Here is a 16,988-nt window from a genome sequence, read left to right as displayed (position 1 = left end):
GCCTTAAGAAACATCAGATTGCTCTCCAGTGCACCCTTCCCATGCCCATGGGCACTGATCTTTCTACCTCCATCACACACTTACGGGCTAGTGGGCTGACCAGACAATATCAGCATGGCAAGCATCTCAAGACCTGACACTTGCACAGTTCCTGTTGATGGATCCACTTTGGTGGGCCCAGGTGGCAACAAAAGGTGCATAATCAATTTCAACAACCTTTAATGGCATAGCAAGGTGAGTAGAAACAGCAGCAACATTTCTTTCAGTGCTAGTGCTGAAGGGTGCTACCATTTGATTCCCCCACTGTGTCCTCAACACAGGGTTGCTTCAGAGTGATAATATACTGGTAGAATTGCTCTATGCAGGAATTAGAACGCTAATTCACTTTAGCACCAATGCACCAGGAAGGGGGGGGGACCAATCCCACTGCTACCAAGAGAAAGAAGGCAGACAGCAAGTGGCAGGCCCTCCCAAGGCCAACAGCACCTGCATGATGATGCTGACCCACAACACTGGCCTAACCTAGACTTCAACAAAGATATCAGAGAGCCATATAAAGCAAGAACCTGTGACCATTTCCCCCATCTTAATATCCCATTTCCCAAAAATTGCAACTCACTTATTAATTGCAAGTTATAATGATTCCACTTGTAGAGCACTTATAGCACCATCCTAAACATGTTTACACAGAAGTAAGTCCCACTATCAATGGTACATTAGCTAGTGGGTGTCCCTAGAACTGCAATTTTAAGGCTATAACGCATCCCAGAGGTATCGCTAATTTATAGTATAATTTAAATAGTTAAAAATTGTGCAGTTTTGCAAAGTGACATATACATATAGAAATGTCTCACATTACAAATATTACAAAATAAAACAAAACATTAAATCTGGCACAATTTAGTGTCAAATCAGATGGCCTCAAGTACCCCTCCACAATACATGTTATTTATCTACATGGCTGAAATCAGGGCTAATTTGTGTGAAAATGTAACAAAAATTTGAAGTGATATTCTCTTCATTCTATTTAGGAGGATTTCAAATCCAAATATCCTTCTTCAAACCTTTGGAGAAGTCTTTTGAAGAATCTAGCACGCACCATATACTTGTAGGCGGAGAATATTGGTTGCAGGATCACTAAAAGATTTCAGGGGTGTATTTCAACTGATGCAAGTATCTGCATCAACTCCTACAAGTTTGAAATTTTGAATTTTGACAAATACCTTAAGAGAAGAGACCCCATACCTGATGTGGTCTTCTGAGAGCTGGGAGCTTTTCTTTACACATCAAGTGCATTCACTGAACTGAATGAACATTCTTCAGAACTGCATGAGATGCTTGTAGGATGGGAAGAGTTCTGCAAGGCAACTGAAGAAGGTGTTCAGTTGGAGATACAGAGGAGTACTGGATGGCTTACATAAATTTCTTACATCTCTTTCATGAATTTTCAAAGAGAATGTGAGATATACATCCACTGCGATTGAGGCTATTCAAATCTATTCTTTGTATTTAATCAACTATGCAAGACGTTTGGTGCAACTGGATAACAACTTCCTGAAAATGAAGGAATCTCACTCAAGAATCAAAGCTGAATTCCATAAGTGCATTTTTACAATGTGAAGAATATGTAGCGTTATTAACTTTTCACTGTGTATTGTTGACTTGACCCTGGCAACAGTGAATGTTGATGCTGCAAGCAGGTTGAGAGGAAATATAGCATTCACTAATTCCATTTCAATAATGACAAAGGGCAAGCTCAAGCACTTACATCAGAACCGGGCTCACACCAAATTACTCAAATTTAGGCTTTCTTACAAGGAAAGTTTCACCCTCACTAAAGGACTCAACAAGAAACAAGAGCAGCAACTGATGGCACAAAAGACCACCTCAATTCTTTTGACAGCATCATAAACAAGGAACATCTCTTCAACAGTTATGGAAATCCACATCAAGACTGCAACCAGGATTTCCTCCCTAAATGCCTAAGAAACTGACGATTGTTGTCCATAAGTCCTCGGTTTTCTATCTACTCCCACACCACCTGCTTCATGTGCAATTGAGGATTTGAAGAATAAGTGTGACCAAATTCTGCTAAGGAACCGACAAAGTTGTCCAACAAGTTGTCCACCAATTACTGTCATTTGTGTGATTGTAGATGTAACGCCTAGCTCCTTGGAAGATGGCCAATCACATTTGGGCACCTTTCTTCTCACTTTTTGTGAAAGCTGTGCCAGACAGCAGATGAATAAATTGATTCAAAGATCTAAAATGAGATGAAAGAGGTGATGGGGAAATTCATGATTTCATTTCCTGATTTCTGATGCAGATTAGCCAAGACTAGCTGCTTTTCTGCAGGCACTAAGGAATGACAACTTAAAAAAATTAGTTTCGTACTTGGCTGACTGGTGGTAGGATGACAGCACTTCCACCACCCTTGGTGCAAGTGCAGTATACACCTCATACAGCAAATGTAATGTTCATTTAGGAGTGTAAATTAGAATTGGGATAGTATGGTAGCAAAGTTTTACAAATCTGAAAGTCCTTGATTTGAATTTCAACCTTGCACTAGGTGACTTTAAGGCACACCACAGTTTCTCAGCCTCAGCTCCCTCCCCTACCCCCACAATATTCAATGCAAGGACAAGAATAGTAATCAAGCTCACAGGGAATGGGCGAAAGCTGCTGCATGATCATGTGAAGTTCTTGGAACATTTTGAAGCACTACATAAATGCTCCAGTATTATTGCTGCTGTTATTAAATGCAAGAGCTCCTTGATGCAAAGAGGTGACATAGAGACGTTCTTGCATATGGCTCTCCACTTGAGTCGGATGTGTTCTCCAAATAATTTTGTGATCTGAACATTAGATAAAGATCAGATGGCTATCATTCATGGGAACTTGAAGAAAATCCCTGGAGGCTCAAATGTGTTGCTAGAACTGACATCCAAAGTACATATCCTTAGATACTGAAGTGACAGCTCTCACAACAGTTGGGCTGATCATTGTGCAAGATTCCCCTGCTGTTTTGCAGTCACTGCATATTACACCACTTCATTTTCAAGTAAAGATGAAGCTACTTCCCATCTTTGAAAGGGATAAAACAGGCCAGAAAGCCCTCACCCCACTAGGATGTAGGTCTGAAGAATGAATGTCTGGAGATACTGTTTGTATTACTGTACATGGTAATAAATTCATCTCAACTGAGTAACAGCAATTCCAGGCTATAACCCCATATATTTTGAAGTAACATTTAATACAACAGTGTTTCACAAAGGGGGCAGATTAACAGTAAACTGTTATATCTAACCCACAGGCAGGAACTCTATTCATCACTATTCTAATTTTCATCCACTTCATCATCTTAATCTTTTCACCATTTGCCTCTCATCAATTTCTATGGTTAAGAATGTTTTAGGAACTTTTTCAGAATCAAGCAACGAAATTCACTAGATCTTTAAATCTTTAAATAAAATTAAAAAAATCTTTAAGTAAATCTTTAAGTAAATGTAGCTATGGGGTGCTTATACATGCTTATGATAAGGCTAAACCAGCCAATGCCTAAATGTTGAAAAGGTAAGTCTCCTATACAACAAATAGTGAGATTATATGCTGTATAGATTTTAAACGATTGCCGTATGAAAAACAGGAGAATACAGCACCACAGAGCCAAGGACTCTGAAAACACCATTTAAAGTCTTTTTCAATCTGCAGGATGAAAAATGGTATATAGTTCAATCTCTGTACTCACTGTAGCACCCATCTGCATGTCAGTCCCTATAGGTAGGGAAAACTGATTAAGGCTGCAATCTTATATATAAGTGGTGCCCAAACTGTGAGCTGTGGCTCCCTGAGGAGCCACAAAAACCAGCCAGGGGAGCTATGGAACCCTCATGAAAAACCTGCCAGCCTATATAATGCCCTAATGGGGAGCTGTGGATAATGGCCCAGTAGGTCAAGGGAGCCACCAGTTGAAAAAGTTTAGGAAACAATGCTATACATGCTTACATGGGAATAGGTCCCACAGAATGCAACATGACTTATTCCTGGAGCAGACAAGCATAGGATTGGGCTGCAATTCATGAAATAGAAAAGCAACATGAGGAAAAGTCTACAGGAAGCTCCTCTGATGAATCATTCTTAATAATACAAGCATTCAGAAACAGATTCGCAGTTTTGGATAGGGGATAGATGTAGTTCTCTAATAAGTCATTTTTGTCTGTTTGGGCTGTCCCATCTCCCATGTGGCTATATATGTTGATTGAAACAGCTGCTCTTTTTTTCTTCTGTGATGTAGGACTCTTGTCATATGAGAAACCTGGAACTAAAGATGACAAGATATGTTTCTACAGATAAGGCCCAAAGTATACGGACAGCTGATCAAACTATTTATTTTATTTAAGTATTTATATACCAACTTTCTCTGTTTTGACATGGAACTCAAGGTGGTTTACATAGGCATGCACAAAACTAAGCAGCCCGTGTAAGGCTGACTGGATCAGAGATGGGGGTTAGGAACTGGCCTAAGTCACCAAGGCCGGTCCCACTTCCCTCCCAGGCTAGTCTGCCCAACAGCCCAATCTCCCCTGCCTTCTCCTGCCCCGAAATGCCCCCATTCTGCCCAGCCTCCCTAGGCTGCATGAATTCACTAGGTCCTTTGCTGGATCTGGTGCTGGGAGGCCAGCACACATCCTCGCACTGACCTACCCAAGTCACAAGGAGGCACAAACGTGCTTTCCAGCACGTTTGCGACACTCTTGGGTCCTTGCAAGGGACTTGCTCTGGCCCATCTCCCTCTGGATTCTGCCCTAATTCAAGTATTTATTTATTTATTAGATTTATATTCTGCCTTTCTTCCCAAAGGGCACTGTTACAAACACCCTCTTTCCCCAAACACATGTCCATCTTGGTTTCAGAGTTGAGCAGGCCTCCCTGAAGAGAAAAGGGATGAGATTTTGCTGGCTCCCAAGGAAAGGCCCCTCTATGGTTGATTAAATCTGGGTGCTTGAGGTCCTACAAAGGATAGCTAGCAAGAACAAGTTCTGCCTGAATGTTAAATTGAATTACAATTGCCCAACTAGGTAGTTTCTTTTCAGACTCTAGGTCAACAAATCCTTCCACCTGAGATAACACACCCTGCCACACTATTGTTCAATAGAAACTTCCTGGATGGACCCTCAAGTATTTTTCTGACCTCCTAGAAAACTCAATCAAGGCCAGGAAGCCCAAAATGCATCACTCAAGAAGCTCTCCAAACTCCTTTGTCCTGCAGATATTCCTTTGTGAAAAATCCTATAACTTCCCTGCTCTAGAAGCAGATTAGACAGAGCAAGGACAAGACAGAGCAAGAAAAAGACAGAAAAGACACAGAAGACACAGCACAGAAGAGAAGAGGAGAGTTTGTTCACTCCAGAGGCAGTGGGGGAGTACAGCCTGGCATTTCACTTTGGAAGAACCTGGGAACTTTGCAGCCCTGCCTTGCTGTTCAAGAAGGACTTCACACTCAAGCAAACCAGCACACTAGGATAGGTGATTCAAAATGCCTTTCGATCTCTCTCTCCCTCCCTCCCCAAAAGATTATTTCTTTATCTTTACTCTTTATCTTCTTTGAAAAGCTCTGTCTTGTGGTTACTGTTAGCCTAATTTTGAGGCACTTTGAGATTGGTTGCACTGCTCATCCATGTCAACGATCCCAAACCTTGTCACACTGCTAGATTTGACCTCTGGCTTGCTAATTTCCCCAATTTCAAGTATTTGGACACATGTAGGTCACACGTGTACATGTGAAGGAGCAGTGTTGGCAACAGATTGCCGGAGAATACAGGCATAACGGATTGGTGGAGCAGTGCTGGTAACAGCACCCAAGGCGGTCATATACAATAAACATATTGTAAACATATAAACATATGCCATGACCATGAAGATCAAATGGAAAAATTAAAAAGTGAGAACTATAAAATACACAATTGGGTTACCAACTTTTCTTACAACACTGACCATCACTATGCACGCATATTCTGCCTAGTATTATTCCCAGGTTACACAAATTTGCACCAGTGGAGACATTTAGCAGTCATCTTGTTCCATGAGGATGTCTCACACAGCATTCCTATGCTTGTTTACTCCAAATCCCATGTAATCTTTGCTCCCATCTTTGCACAGGATTTCAGCCTTCATGCATATTCTAGAAAATGTTCAGAAAATTAACATTCTAATATGTAGTTTTAATGTGGGACATTACTTAACTATTCATATGATTAAGATTTAGTGGCATGCACTGTATATAATTTGGGATTTGAATTAGTTAGTCAGTGGTTCTCAAACTGGGCAGAGACCCACTAAAGACTTGATTTTTGATGGTTTGTCAAATGGTGATGGAAAGATCAGATAACTAATTGCCTTAAACCCTGAGGCTATTCAAAAATCAGATACTGTAGCTGTTAATTACCTTGCAAAAAGTTCAGTTCCTGCAGTTTGCAAGCATGTGTAAATATAGAGAGATAAAGTTTGAGATAAAGTTTCTTGTTATTATTACTTACAAACAAACACTTCTTTCTAGACCTCTTTTTTTAAAGTCTGGTAAACCAAGGGGGTCTCAATAGAGTGTCATTTTAAAAAGTGAGTCCTGGTGCTAAAAAGTTTGGAAACCACTGAATTAAGTAATTCATTTTATTATAGATCATTATTCCTCAATTATAAAGTTCTAGAGAGGAACGGATAGAGCTATATACACATTTTCTATAGAATGATCACTATCAAGATACAGAGATCAAGTAAATTCTTGAGCATGCTTAGCATACCATTTGTAAATAGCCCTAATGTATCTGAGACATTTTTGGGCTATGTTAACTCATTGGGTTAATAGTGTGTTACAACACTGAAGTGGTTTATTCTCTCTTGTGAGGGACCACTTTGTATTTTCTAAAGAACTCAGGCATCAAAGGTTCACAAAAATGCTCAAACCCCAGGGAGGCTATCCTTTTAAATGACACAATGGGGTCAGTAAAAGTTATTTCCTCCATGTGCTTCTGTCACACAGTTAGAGATCTGGCACACCCATCTAGTCAACAGATTTCAGTCCATCACAAACAAGAGCCATTCATCAAATTAACACACACACCTCAATCAAGTGGCTGAGAACTAGTTTATACAAAGTATATCTCCTCACAGTTTCAGGAAGTGCATATTCCACCACTGCTTGAGGACATTCTTTTTATAGACACCATGAACGCTGACAAGTGCAATGGCAGTAATGCAGAGATTGCTAAACCTGCCAGTAATGTTGATGGCAATACTATATGAACAAGTGAATTTGCTGTGAACTGCATAAGACCCTTAATTCATACATACAGTAATTCTCTAAATTCAGCATGGAGCAATAAGGCTCCATTTTGGCAATGTCTTACTGTCATAAACCACATTTGAACACACGTTCAATTATACAGGCCAATTTTGCTTCCTTAAATGTTACACCAATCCCTGGGTATATTTGGGGTGCCGATTCCAAAAATGGCATCCGTTTTACCCTATCACATCTAGTTTTGGAGATATAGTATAGCCTCATTAGAGAATGGTTCAAGCAGCTTCCTCATGAGGATGCTGCTTGAACCATTCATTAATGGGGCTAACCTATATCACCAGATCACATGAGGGAAGGAACCAAGTTCTAAGGACTAAATTAGAGAGGTGAAGTAAGACAAGTCCTGGAGAGGAAGATAGGATGAATATCACATGTGTGCATTTGGTAATATTAAATTCCTGTACTTCTATACCAGACCTCCTGATCTTTGTTCAGTCACACATCTGGAATCTGCACGGGCACAGATGAACATTTTAGAAATGTGTAAAGCTCAGGAGAGCATTTTAGATCCATGTGTGCCATGTGTATGCCTCAAAAATCATTCACTCTTAAGTTCCTTTATGAGTGTTGCAGCAGCATACGGGGAACTTTCTCTGCAGCCTCAGACAATCTCTCTGCTTAGCAGTATATTTTATTTTTTTCTCAAGCTTCCACATCATTCTTTGTTGTTAGGAACAGTATTTTTACTTCATAGTTATCATATATGTATGCCGTACCTCTTTTTATACTGGAGTCACAGAGCTAAGCTACCTATCAAAATAAATGTTGCCTTCCCTGCAAGTATATAAAGTCAACTCTTACTACCACCACTTGAAGCTCACCAAGGAAATACCGCAGATACTCGCCCATAAGTCAGCCCCACAGATAAGTCGAAGGCAGGTTTTGAACCAAAAATCATGGAATTTTATATGACCCTCGGATAAGTCAGGGGTTAAACTTGGGGGGGGGGTCTGACTAGTTTTGTCTGTTTTTACCTGAGGCCAAATCCTGAAAAATAACCTACCACTAATTGTTACCTAAGAACTGTAGTCTCCAATTTATTAAAAACATAGTAAAAGATCGTAAGATACATTTTTATTCTTTTTAAATTATGGTCTTCACAACCTTTTGTAAACACTATCAGAGTAAGTGCACTGTAAACAACATACCAGTAAAACAGTGGTTCCCAACCTGGTATTCATGTAATCTGAGGGACACTCAACAGGACCTTTAGGGGTACTTGAAAATGAATGAAATAATGGCAGAAAAAGACAGGTCATGCTCCAGAATGCCCTGCAAGACAGGAATGCCTTGCAAGGACCAGCAAGGCAGGAAGGGCTATGAAAGCCCCACCAATAGCTAGTTTTTAGCCATCAATTCATGTATGAACCAGTGATTGAAAACCAGCACAGTAAAAAAGCTGAAACATAATATGGAAAGTGCTCAATCACCCAGAATTTCTCAGGACACCTCTGGTGCAAAACAGTGCAAAGGCAGAATCTTCTTTTCTTCAAACAGATGAAAAGAAAAAACACTGTGATGAATACATGAACTCTGGGTTTTCATATGGAGGAGATGAGGGCTTGTATTATTAATTACAACATTTTGCTAATATGAAGGGTACAGTTTATGGAAATGGGCTGCCAAGGAATAAGCAAGTGAAAAAGGCTGGGAACCCCTGCAGGAGAACCATGAATCAAATCCACCTTTAAGGTGTCTGATGTGTCAAGCCAGAAGCTCTACATACAACATACAACCCATAACACATAACTGAGAGTGTGCAATTCAATTCATAGCAGAGAGAGGCAGCTGCATATATTTCCAACCCTTTTTACTCAGAAGTAGACCCACTGCTTTCCATGGGTGTTATTCTTAAGCAGGGGTGCCCAAACCCCGGCCCTGGGGCCACTTGCGGCCCTTGAGGACTCCCAATGCGGCCCTTAGGGAGCCCCCAGTCTCCAATGAGCCTCTGGAGGTTTGTTGGAGCCCACTCTGGCCCGACGCAACTGATCTCAGCGAGAGCGACTGTTTGACCTCTCGTGTGAGCTATGGGATGAGGGCTCCCTCCACTGCTTGCTGTCTCATGTCTGTGATGCAGCAGAGGCAGAAAAGGAAAGGCCAGCCTTACTTTGCAAAAGGCCTTTTAGAGGCCTTGAGCTATCACAAGACCTTCATTCATTCATATAAGTTCATCTTTAATATATTCATTTATGTAAACTTATGTAAATTTATTCAAAATTTAAATGTAAATTCTTTTTTCCCCCGGGCCCCTAACACAGTGTCAAAGAGCTGATGTGGCCCTCCTACCAAAAACTTTGGACACCCCTGTTTTTAAGTAATGGTGCATTGAATTGTAGCTGGGACTTTGCTTCAAATGGAAAGGAGGATCCCATCCTGGTGTTGAAAAAAAAGACCTGCTTTGCAAGCATTTGCAGAGCAGAACCAGGCTGCAGCAGAAGGAAGGAGAATAAAAGGTTAACTTTGGCTGGAATTTCCCAGGAAAGTTGCCTGCCTGAGCTTTGGAGAAATAAAACTTTTCAGAGTTGAAAGACTGCCCTGTGATCACCCAGACATAAGGCGAAGTGATAATTGGAGCTTGATTACTTGGTACTATACCTATGGTATGTTGCAATCTGCTTTTGCCCTTAAGGCCCAAATCCTAACCAATTTTCCAGCACTGGCACAGCAGTGCCAGTGGGACTTGTGCTGCATCCTACAGTTGGGTGAGAAGCACAGAAGCATCCTCAAAGTAAGGGGATGTTGATTCCCTTACCTCAGAGCTGAACTGCCCTTATATCTATGCTGGAAAGTGGGTTAGGACTGCACCCTAAATCTCTTAAGTAAAGGTCTTTAAACAGTTCAGATTAAATCAGTTGCCCCCAATCTGACTGCCACAAGAAAAACTTCTGCAGGTGCAGCCCCTGTCCATCTGTCACCCATTAGTCCCTCTGTCCTTAGAGTTTGTTTCATCTGTGACAGTACTGACCCCAATTCCTATATGCAAGCCTTCCCAGTTGAAGGCCAACAGGTTATTTTCCAGATTACTGGCTTCAAGGAAGTCTAAGCCTTGAAATGATATCAGTGGGTTCATTCTCATGAGCTAAACTAAAAAAGATGAGGGGAAACCGAAGCAACAGTTATGCAAGTGACTTGGAAACACAGTCCTAGTTGGTGCAGATGACCTGATGACCAATACTGGTCATCTCTCTGCAACAGGATCAGTATCATCTCTCATTATGTATCACCACTCCATCTAAAAAGAGTCACCTGGATATCACTGCCGGATCATTTGCAGTCTGCATTGCAAATCCCATGCAGGTCTTCAAAATCCAGTGGTGCTTCAGGCTTTTTTTGTTCTGAAGAAAATTGTGAAAACACCATATGACTAGACTTCCTCTACCAATGTTGCTTACTTCTACTGCAATACTTTCAGTATACAGTGCTCCATTAATGCCACTTATTCTACCTAGAAAATTAAGTGGTGTGTGTTAAGCATAGTAGAGAGACTGCATTTTTCTTTTTGGAACATCCATTTCCAAACTCAACAATTGCCTAGAATGCCTCAGGGAAGAGCTGCCATAGAAAGTCTGCTGCTCCAACAGACAAAGAGAGCAGGAAACTGAACCACATGACTCCACTATTCTATTCTTTTATCAGAATTTCCAAATGACCCTGCTTGCACGGCTAGATCCAGTGTTTCCCACACTGCAGGCCGCAATGCACCACCAGGTCACAACCTGATTGTTGGTTGATCTTGAAACTGACACTAACAAGATGACAGCATACAAGGAAAATGTACTGAGTCCTATGGAAAGTGAAAGCCATAGGTGCTTGTTTACTCATGAGTAGGCAACCATGCCATGGCTCCGATTGAAGGCCAGGCGAATGGGAATGCAAGGCCACTTGAATGGTCCTGATTTGATGAATGTGGAGCTCAACAAATGCTCCAGAAGGTGCCCCCCCACCATAGTAAAAAAGATAAAAACAGAGCCTTGAACAGCTGGTAAGGTGAAACTTTTTTTTTTTTGTCTCATAAAGCTGGGTGGATCCCAATAGAGTGTTGTTCTACAGCAGTTATTTTCAACCTTTTTCATCTTGCGGAACACTGGCAAGGCACTAAAATGGTCAAGGTACACCATAAGCTTTTTGACAATTGACAAGGCACACTGTGCTGTCAATGGGGGCTCACATCCCCCAATGGTCCTATTGATAAATGGCCCTCTCCCAAATTCCCGTGGCACACCTGGGGACCATTTGTGGCACACCAGTGTGCCACGGCACAGTGGTTGAAAATGGCTGTTTTAAAGAGTAGGTCCCAGTGCATCAAAGTTTGGGAACTGCTGCTATATACCATTGGGAGATATCTGCCAGAGCACCAAAAGAAGCTTGTTCATGTTTTAATTGGAAGCTTCTGAAATTGCTATAAACACTAATATGCATTTAATTACTCCTTGGATTAGAACCCAATTTCAAGTCTTTGCAGACACTTGGGAAGAAATGACAACAGATCACTAGATGCTGTCCATCATACGTTGGCACACAGCCCATCTCCGTATGTTTTCTCATCTACTTGTCCAAGAGGCATTATGTTTGAAGAGACAAAAGTAATGCTCCAAAAAATAAAGTGCCATTAAGCGCATACTACCAACAGAACATCTTCATGAGTTTTCTTCAAGACATTTCACAATACAGGTGGTGCTTTGGTATCCGCGGGGATCCATTCCTGGACCCCCAGTGGATACCAAAAAACTGCAGATAAAAATTTTGCAGTTAGGCATCCCTTAAAGCCTCTGCAGGTGACCAGAGCTGTGCCCTGGTCACTTCTGGAGACTCTTCTGAGTCCCATGGAAGCTTTCATAGGCCTTAAAAAGTCACAACTAGTTTTGCCTCAAAACCAGAAGTGATGATTAAAGGCCTTATAAGGCCTCTGGAGTGCTGAAGAAGCCCTCCCAAGGTCTCATAAGGCCTTAAAATGTCACTTCCAATTTTGACACAAAACTAGATGTAGGCTTTCTGAGATGCGTGAAGGCCTTGGTTGGCTTTGCAGGCTTCAGGTTGGGCCAAATCCGAGTCAGATCTGCAGATACAAAATCTATGGACAAGTAGGCTCAACCTGTACTGTAACAGGACATACTGTAGATACTTGCCTATAAGGCAAGAAATTTCTACCAATAAATCAGAGTAGATTGTTTCCTCGTCTTATCCGAGGGTCTCTCGGGTCAGGACTGTTTGTGTGTCATGGGAGCCAGGAGAAGCCTGGAGGCACTTTAAAAGTGCTTGCAGATTCTATGAAGTGTCTGAGGAACATTTTGAGTGATTACAGACAGCTTACAAACACGCAGTTTTATTTACATTTGTCAAAGCTCCACTGTACGTCTTCTGAACCTACTCATTAACTCCAAATCCAGAAGTGCCTCTTAAAATGACAGTGAACAGTATAAAAAGCAGGGTCTTGCGCTGAGGTAAGCTGTTTATGTTGCTTTATATAGGTGCTGCATTTGTTTTGGAGGTATTTAAAAGTACAAATGCTTTTCTGCTTTTCAAACCTGGATTTTTTTTTTTGGCAATTCAATGCAATGTTTAATTCTGTTGATTTAAGGGGGGGATGGCTCACAGTACTACATAAGCACCTTGTTAATGTCTTCAAAAACAGTGGCATGGCTCAGATTCTTTCCCCCTTTCACTCAGACTCCAGGGCAAGCTGCAGACTCTCCTCACAAGCACCATTCTCTAAGTTTTACCCACAACCTATCTGAGGTCATGGAGCATTCCATGATTTTTGGATGAAATGTTGCCCTCTATAAACCCTGCTTATCTATGAGATTGCCTTATAGGTGAGTATCTAGGGATAGGTGTCTGTATACTGAGTAATTCAAAAATGAACAAATACAGAGACAGAAGAAATTTGCACGAACTGTATGCTGGACATTCTGCCTCCTCTTTATGGGGGTATACGTTTCGTTGCCATACCATAAAATGCTGGTTTTCATATTGTCTTTGATCTATATTAATATTTGTTTCCCCACAGGTTTCATATGAGTACCAAGTACTTCCCTTCAGGATCTCACAAATGTTAAGACTACAGTAAGAATTCCTCAAACACAGAAGTACACTAATGCTCCCTTATTTAGGCAAATGTCTATTCGTTGCAAAAATGCAGCTTCTTTTCCCGTTTTCAACTTTGAGTAGTATATCAAATAAGAGAATCTCAAGCAGAACCCAAACAAAGGATCCGGTTTGTAAGAACTGTGTTGGACTTGTTATATTCAAGCATATTTTCTCTCCTCCTCTATGGCACATATATGGAATTCCTTACCAAGCAGACGAGTCCATAGCACCAACCATGTTGCCGTACTTGAGACAAGCATACTTAAGAGTGAAGAACTAGGAGAAAGTTTGTAAGTGTATGGAGCATGAAGTCTCATTGTCTGTTGTGACAAACTGCTATCAGCCCCATAAGTACAGCATATTCTTCCAGCGAGTTGAATTACCACCATCCATAAGAACAGTCCCACTGGATCAGGCAATAGGCCCATCTAGTCCAGCTTCCTGTATCTCACAGTGGCCCACCAAATGCCCCAGGGAGCACACAGGACAACAAAAGGCCTCATCCTGGTGCCCTCCCTGGCATCTGGCATTCTGACATAACCCATTTCTAAAATCAGGAGGTTGCGCATACACATCATGGCTTGTAACCCGCAATGGATTTTTCTTCCAGAAATTTGTCAGATCCCTTTTAAAGGCATCTAGGCCAGATGCCATCACCACATCCTGCGGCAATGAGTTCCAGAGACCAACCACACGCTGAGTAAAGAAATATTTTCTTTTGTCTGTCCTAACTCTCTCAACACTCAATTTTAGTGGATGTCCCCTGGTTCTGGTATTATGTGAGTGTAAAAAGCATCTCTCTATCCACTCTATCCTTCCCATGCATAATTTTGTATGTCTCAATCATGTCCCCCCTCAGACACCTCTTTTCTAGGCTGAAGAGGCCCAAACGCCGTAGCCCAGGGGTGCTCAATAGGTGGATCGCGATTTACCGGTAGATCATGAGGCAAAATGAGTAGATCGCGGAGTGCCGACCACCCCCTTCAGGTGCCTTTGGGAGGAAACGCCGGGAGTAAGGCCCATTGTACTCAATGGGGCTTACTCCCAGGTAAGTGTGGCTAGGATTGCAGCCTCACAGCCTAATCCTAGGCACGTCTACTCAGGAGTAAGTCCTGTTATACTCAGTGCGGCTCAAGGTACACCAACATACATTGTACACATAAATGTTATATGTTATGATGGCACGAACATTGTAAAAAAAACTCTGGTAGATCTCCGGGCCTTGCTGGGTTTCAAAGTAGCTCTGGAGCCAAAAAAGTGTGAGCACCCCTGCCGTAGCTTTTCCTCATAAGGAAGGTGCACCAGTTCAGTAATCATCTTCGGGCACAATCCAAAAGGCAACTTATGCTAGCCCAATTCCCTTGGCCAGCATAGGAGAGTCGCAAATGTGCAGTAAAGCACGTTTGTGCCTCCGTGAGTGGGAGCCGCGCCAACACAAGTGGCAAAGGTAGGCGTGGGGGGGCAGGGAGGGGGCGTTTCTGGGCAGGGGGAGAGCGGGTGATAGGCGGCCCCGAGGCCAGGGCTGGCACCCGGCAGTTATGCCGGATCCCAACCCCCATCCCTGGAGAGAACGGACTGGTTTGCAGCAGCTTCCACTGGGGCACACAGCCCTTACCCAGGAGTAAGGGGAACAGCTTACCCTTGCCCGTGGCTGAGCCGCTGCACCCAACGAACCTGTATTGGACACAGTGCAAGCCTCCTGGCACTCAATCCAGTGCAGGTTTGGATTGAGCTCTTAGTTGCTCTCTTTTGCACCTTTTCCATTTCCACTATCCAAGAGATAGTAGATAATAAGTTTAAGGAACCAACAGTTGCTCTTCCTGGCAAATTATTGTGGTAGTTCAAAGACTACAGTACTCAAGTTGGCTGTTGGATACCTGGCATCTTAGTGTATCCCTTCCTGCAAAAGGAAACTTGTGGGTGGATAGTCAAAGTAGTCATAATGTTTGTGGATCAGGAACACACATGCATGGGGAACTGGACTCCCAAACATGCTCTGAACAATCTAAGTCAGTGGTTCTCATGCATTTAGCTCCAGGAGCCACTTTTTAGAATGAGAATCTGTCAGGACCCACTGGAAGTGATGCCATGACTGGAAGTGACATCAGGCAGGAAAATTTTTAACAATCCTAGGTTGCAATCCTTCTTGCACTTACCCAGGAGTTGTCCCATTTACTATCATTGTTAAAAGAATATACATAGTAGCTTGTTCAAAGTACAGGTCTGTAACATTTCCCCAAATTCGGTCAAATGCCACGGTAGCATCAAATCTAATATATTAAAAACAAAATATTGAAATGAATGGGGACCCACCTGTAATTGGTTCACGACCCACCTAGTGGGTCCTGACCCACAGTTTGAGAAACACTGATCTAAGTAGTACTGCATGCTCCAGCACCAGAAGTAGTTCAGGATGGCATACACTGCACATTCATTTGTTTTCAAATCGTATTTTGTCCATAAATCTCTTTTATTTTTTGAAGCTAGCAACCAAATGGTAGACTTCACAAAGCAACATGGATCACCATGAATCACAAGATAGATTGTCTAGTAAGCTGCAGTAACAAAGAGGTTTAACTTTTTGGAATAATAAAGCAAATTGTCCGTCAAATTGCCTCATCAGCTGGTACTTTGTTGAAAGTCAAGCTTTCCCCCATGCAGTAAAAAGGAAAGGTTGCAAATACTACTTATATGCCTCTTTTGCATGATTCCAAAGCACCACCCACATTATCTGAGCCATTTGGATTGAGAGTTGCTACAGCTAGCTAAAGCAGCTTCTGGGTGGAACCTATAATTGAAGATGGTTGGCTATAGATGAAGGCATACAAGTAGTTAAAATTTAGTTTATTTCATCCTAAAATCTTGGAGCTGTATAGTATACAAAAATTGAAAAGATTAAAAATTATAGACAAAAGATTAGTTTCGAGTAAACATAAATAGACTATCATGTATTCAATAGGGCATGTCATTGTTTACATGCTCCTGCATACCCCCAACTCAGTGCTTCTGCATACTCCCAACAGCTTCCAGTCAGACATAGGTGCATGTTTTCAGGGCAAACATGTCCTGCTGTAGGTGCCACCAACCCTTTTCACAGTCAGTCCGCCAGTTAAGGGGAAGTTGGAGGCCTACATGCTCACTCCCAAGCTCTTGTAAATTCAGAGTTCCCTAAATTCCAAGGACTTATACCACTGAAGCTAACCAGAGCCTTGCAGCATGACTGAGTGGCCCAGCTGGACTTAGATGGATCAGTTACCTTTCTCACACACAAACACAAGCCTGTAAATATAAGATTTATTTAAAGAACAGAAATATGATTACAGATGAAGGAAAATTTCCAGACTAACCTACTTTTCAGCACTGATACAGCTGGGCCAATGGGGTGTACACTGCATTCTGTGGTAGGGGGTAGTCATGGAGTCCTTCTCAAGGTAAGGGAACATTTGTTCCCTTACCTTGGGGATGCACTGCTGTTGCATCAGCACTGGAAAATTGGTTAGGATTGGCCTGTTACTTAAGAGACTACAATGCTAAAACAATAAAG

General features: G+C 41.9%; 1 protein-coding gene across 3 annotated transcripts in view; it reads right to left on the bottom strand.

Annotated features, from left to right (window-relative positions):
- FAM193A (family with sequence similarity 193 member A) overlaps nucleotides 1-16,988 on the bottom strand; it is a 49,104-nt gene that overhangs the window by 17,324 nt on the left and 14,792 nt on the right. The window contains exon 2 of one of the 3 annotated variants that reach the window (XM_066624848.1): nucleotides 1,246-1,368. The exons of the other annotated variants lie outside the window; for them this stretch is intronic. Within the exon in view, the coding sequence (XP_066480945.1) occupies nucleotides 1,246-1,296 (51 nt within the window). The 5' untranslated portion in view covers nucleotides 1,297-1,368. The remainder of the gene's footprint in view (nucleotides 1-1,245; nucleotides 1,369-16,988) is intronic. 3 annotated transcript variants of the gene reach the window in all.

The sequence above is a fragment of the Tiliqua scincoides genome, chromosome 4, assembly GCF_035046505.1.
Source record: "Tiliqua scincoides isolate rTilSci1 chromosome 4, rTilSci1.hap2, whole genome shotgun sequence".
NCBI lineage: Eukaryota > Metazoa > Chordata > Lepidosauria > Squamata > Scincidae > Tiliqua > Tiliqua scincoides.
Note: the sequence above shows the minus strand (reverse complement) of the source record. Positions and strands in the feature narration are given on the sequence as shown.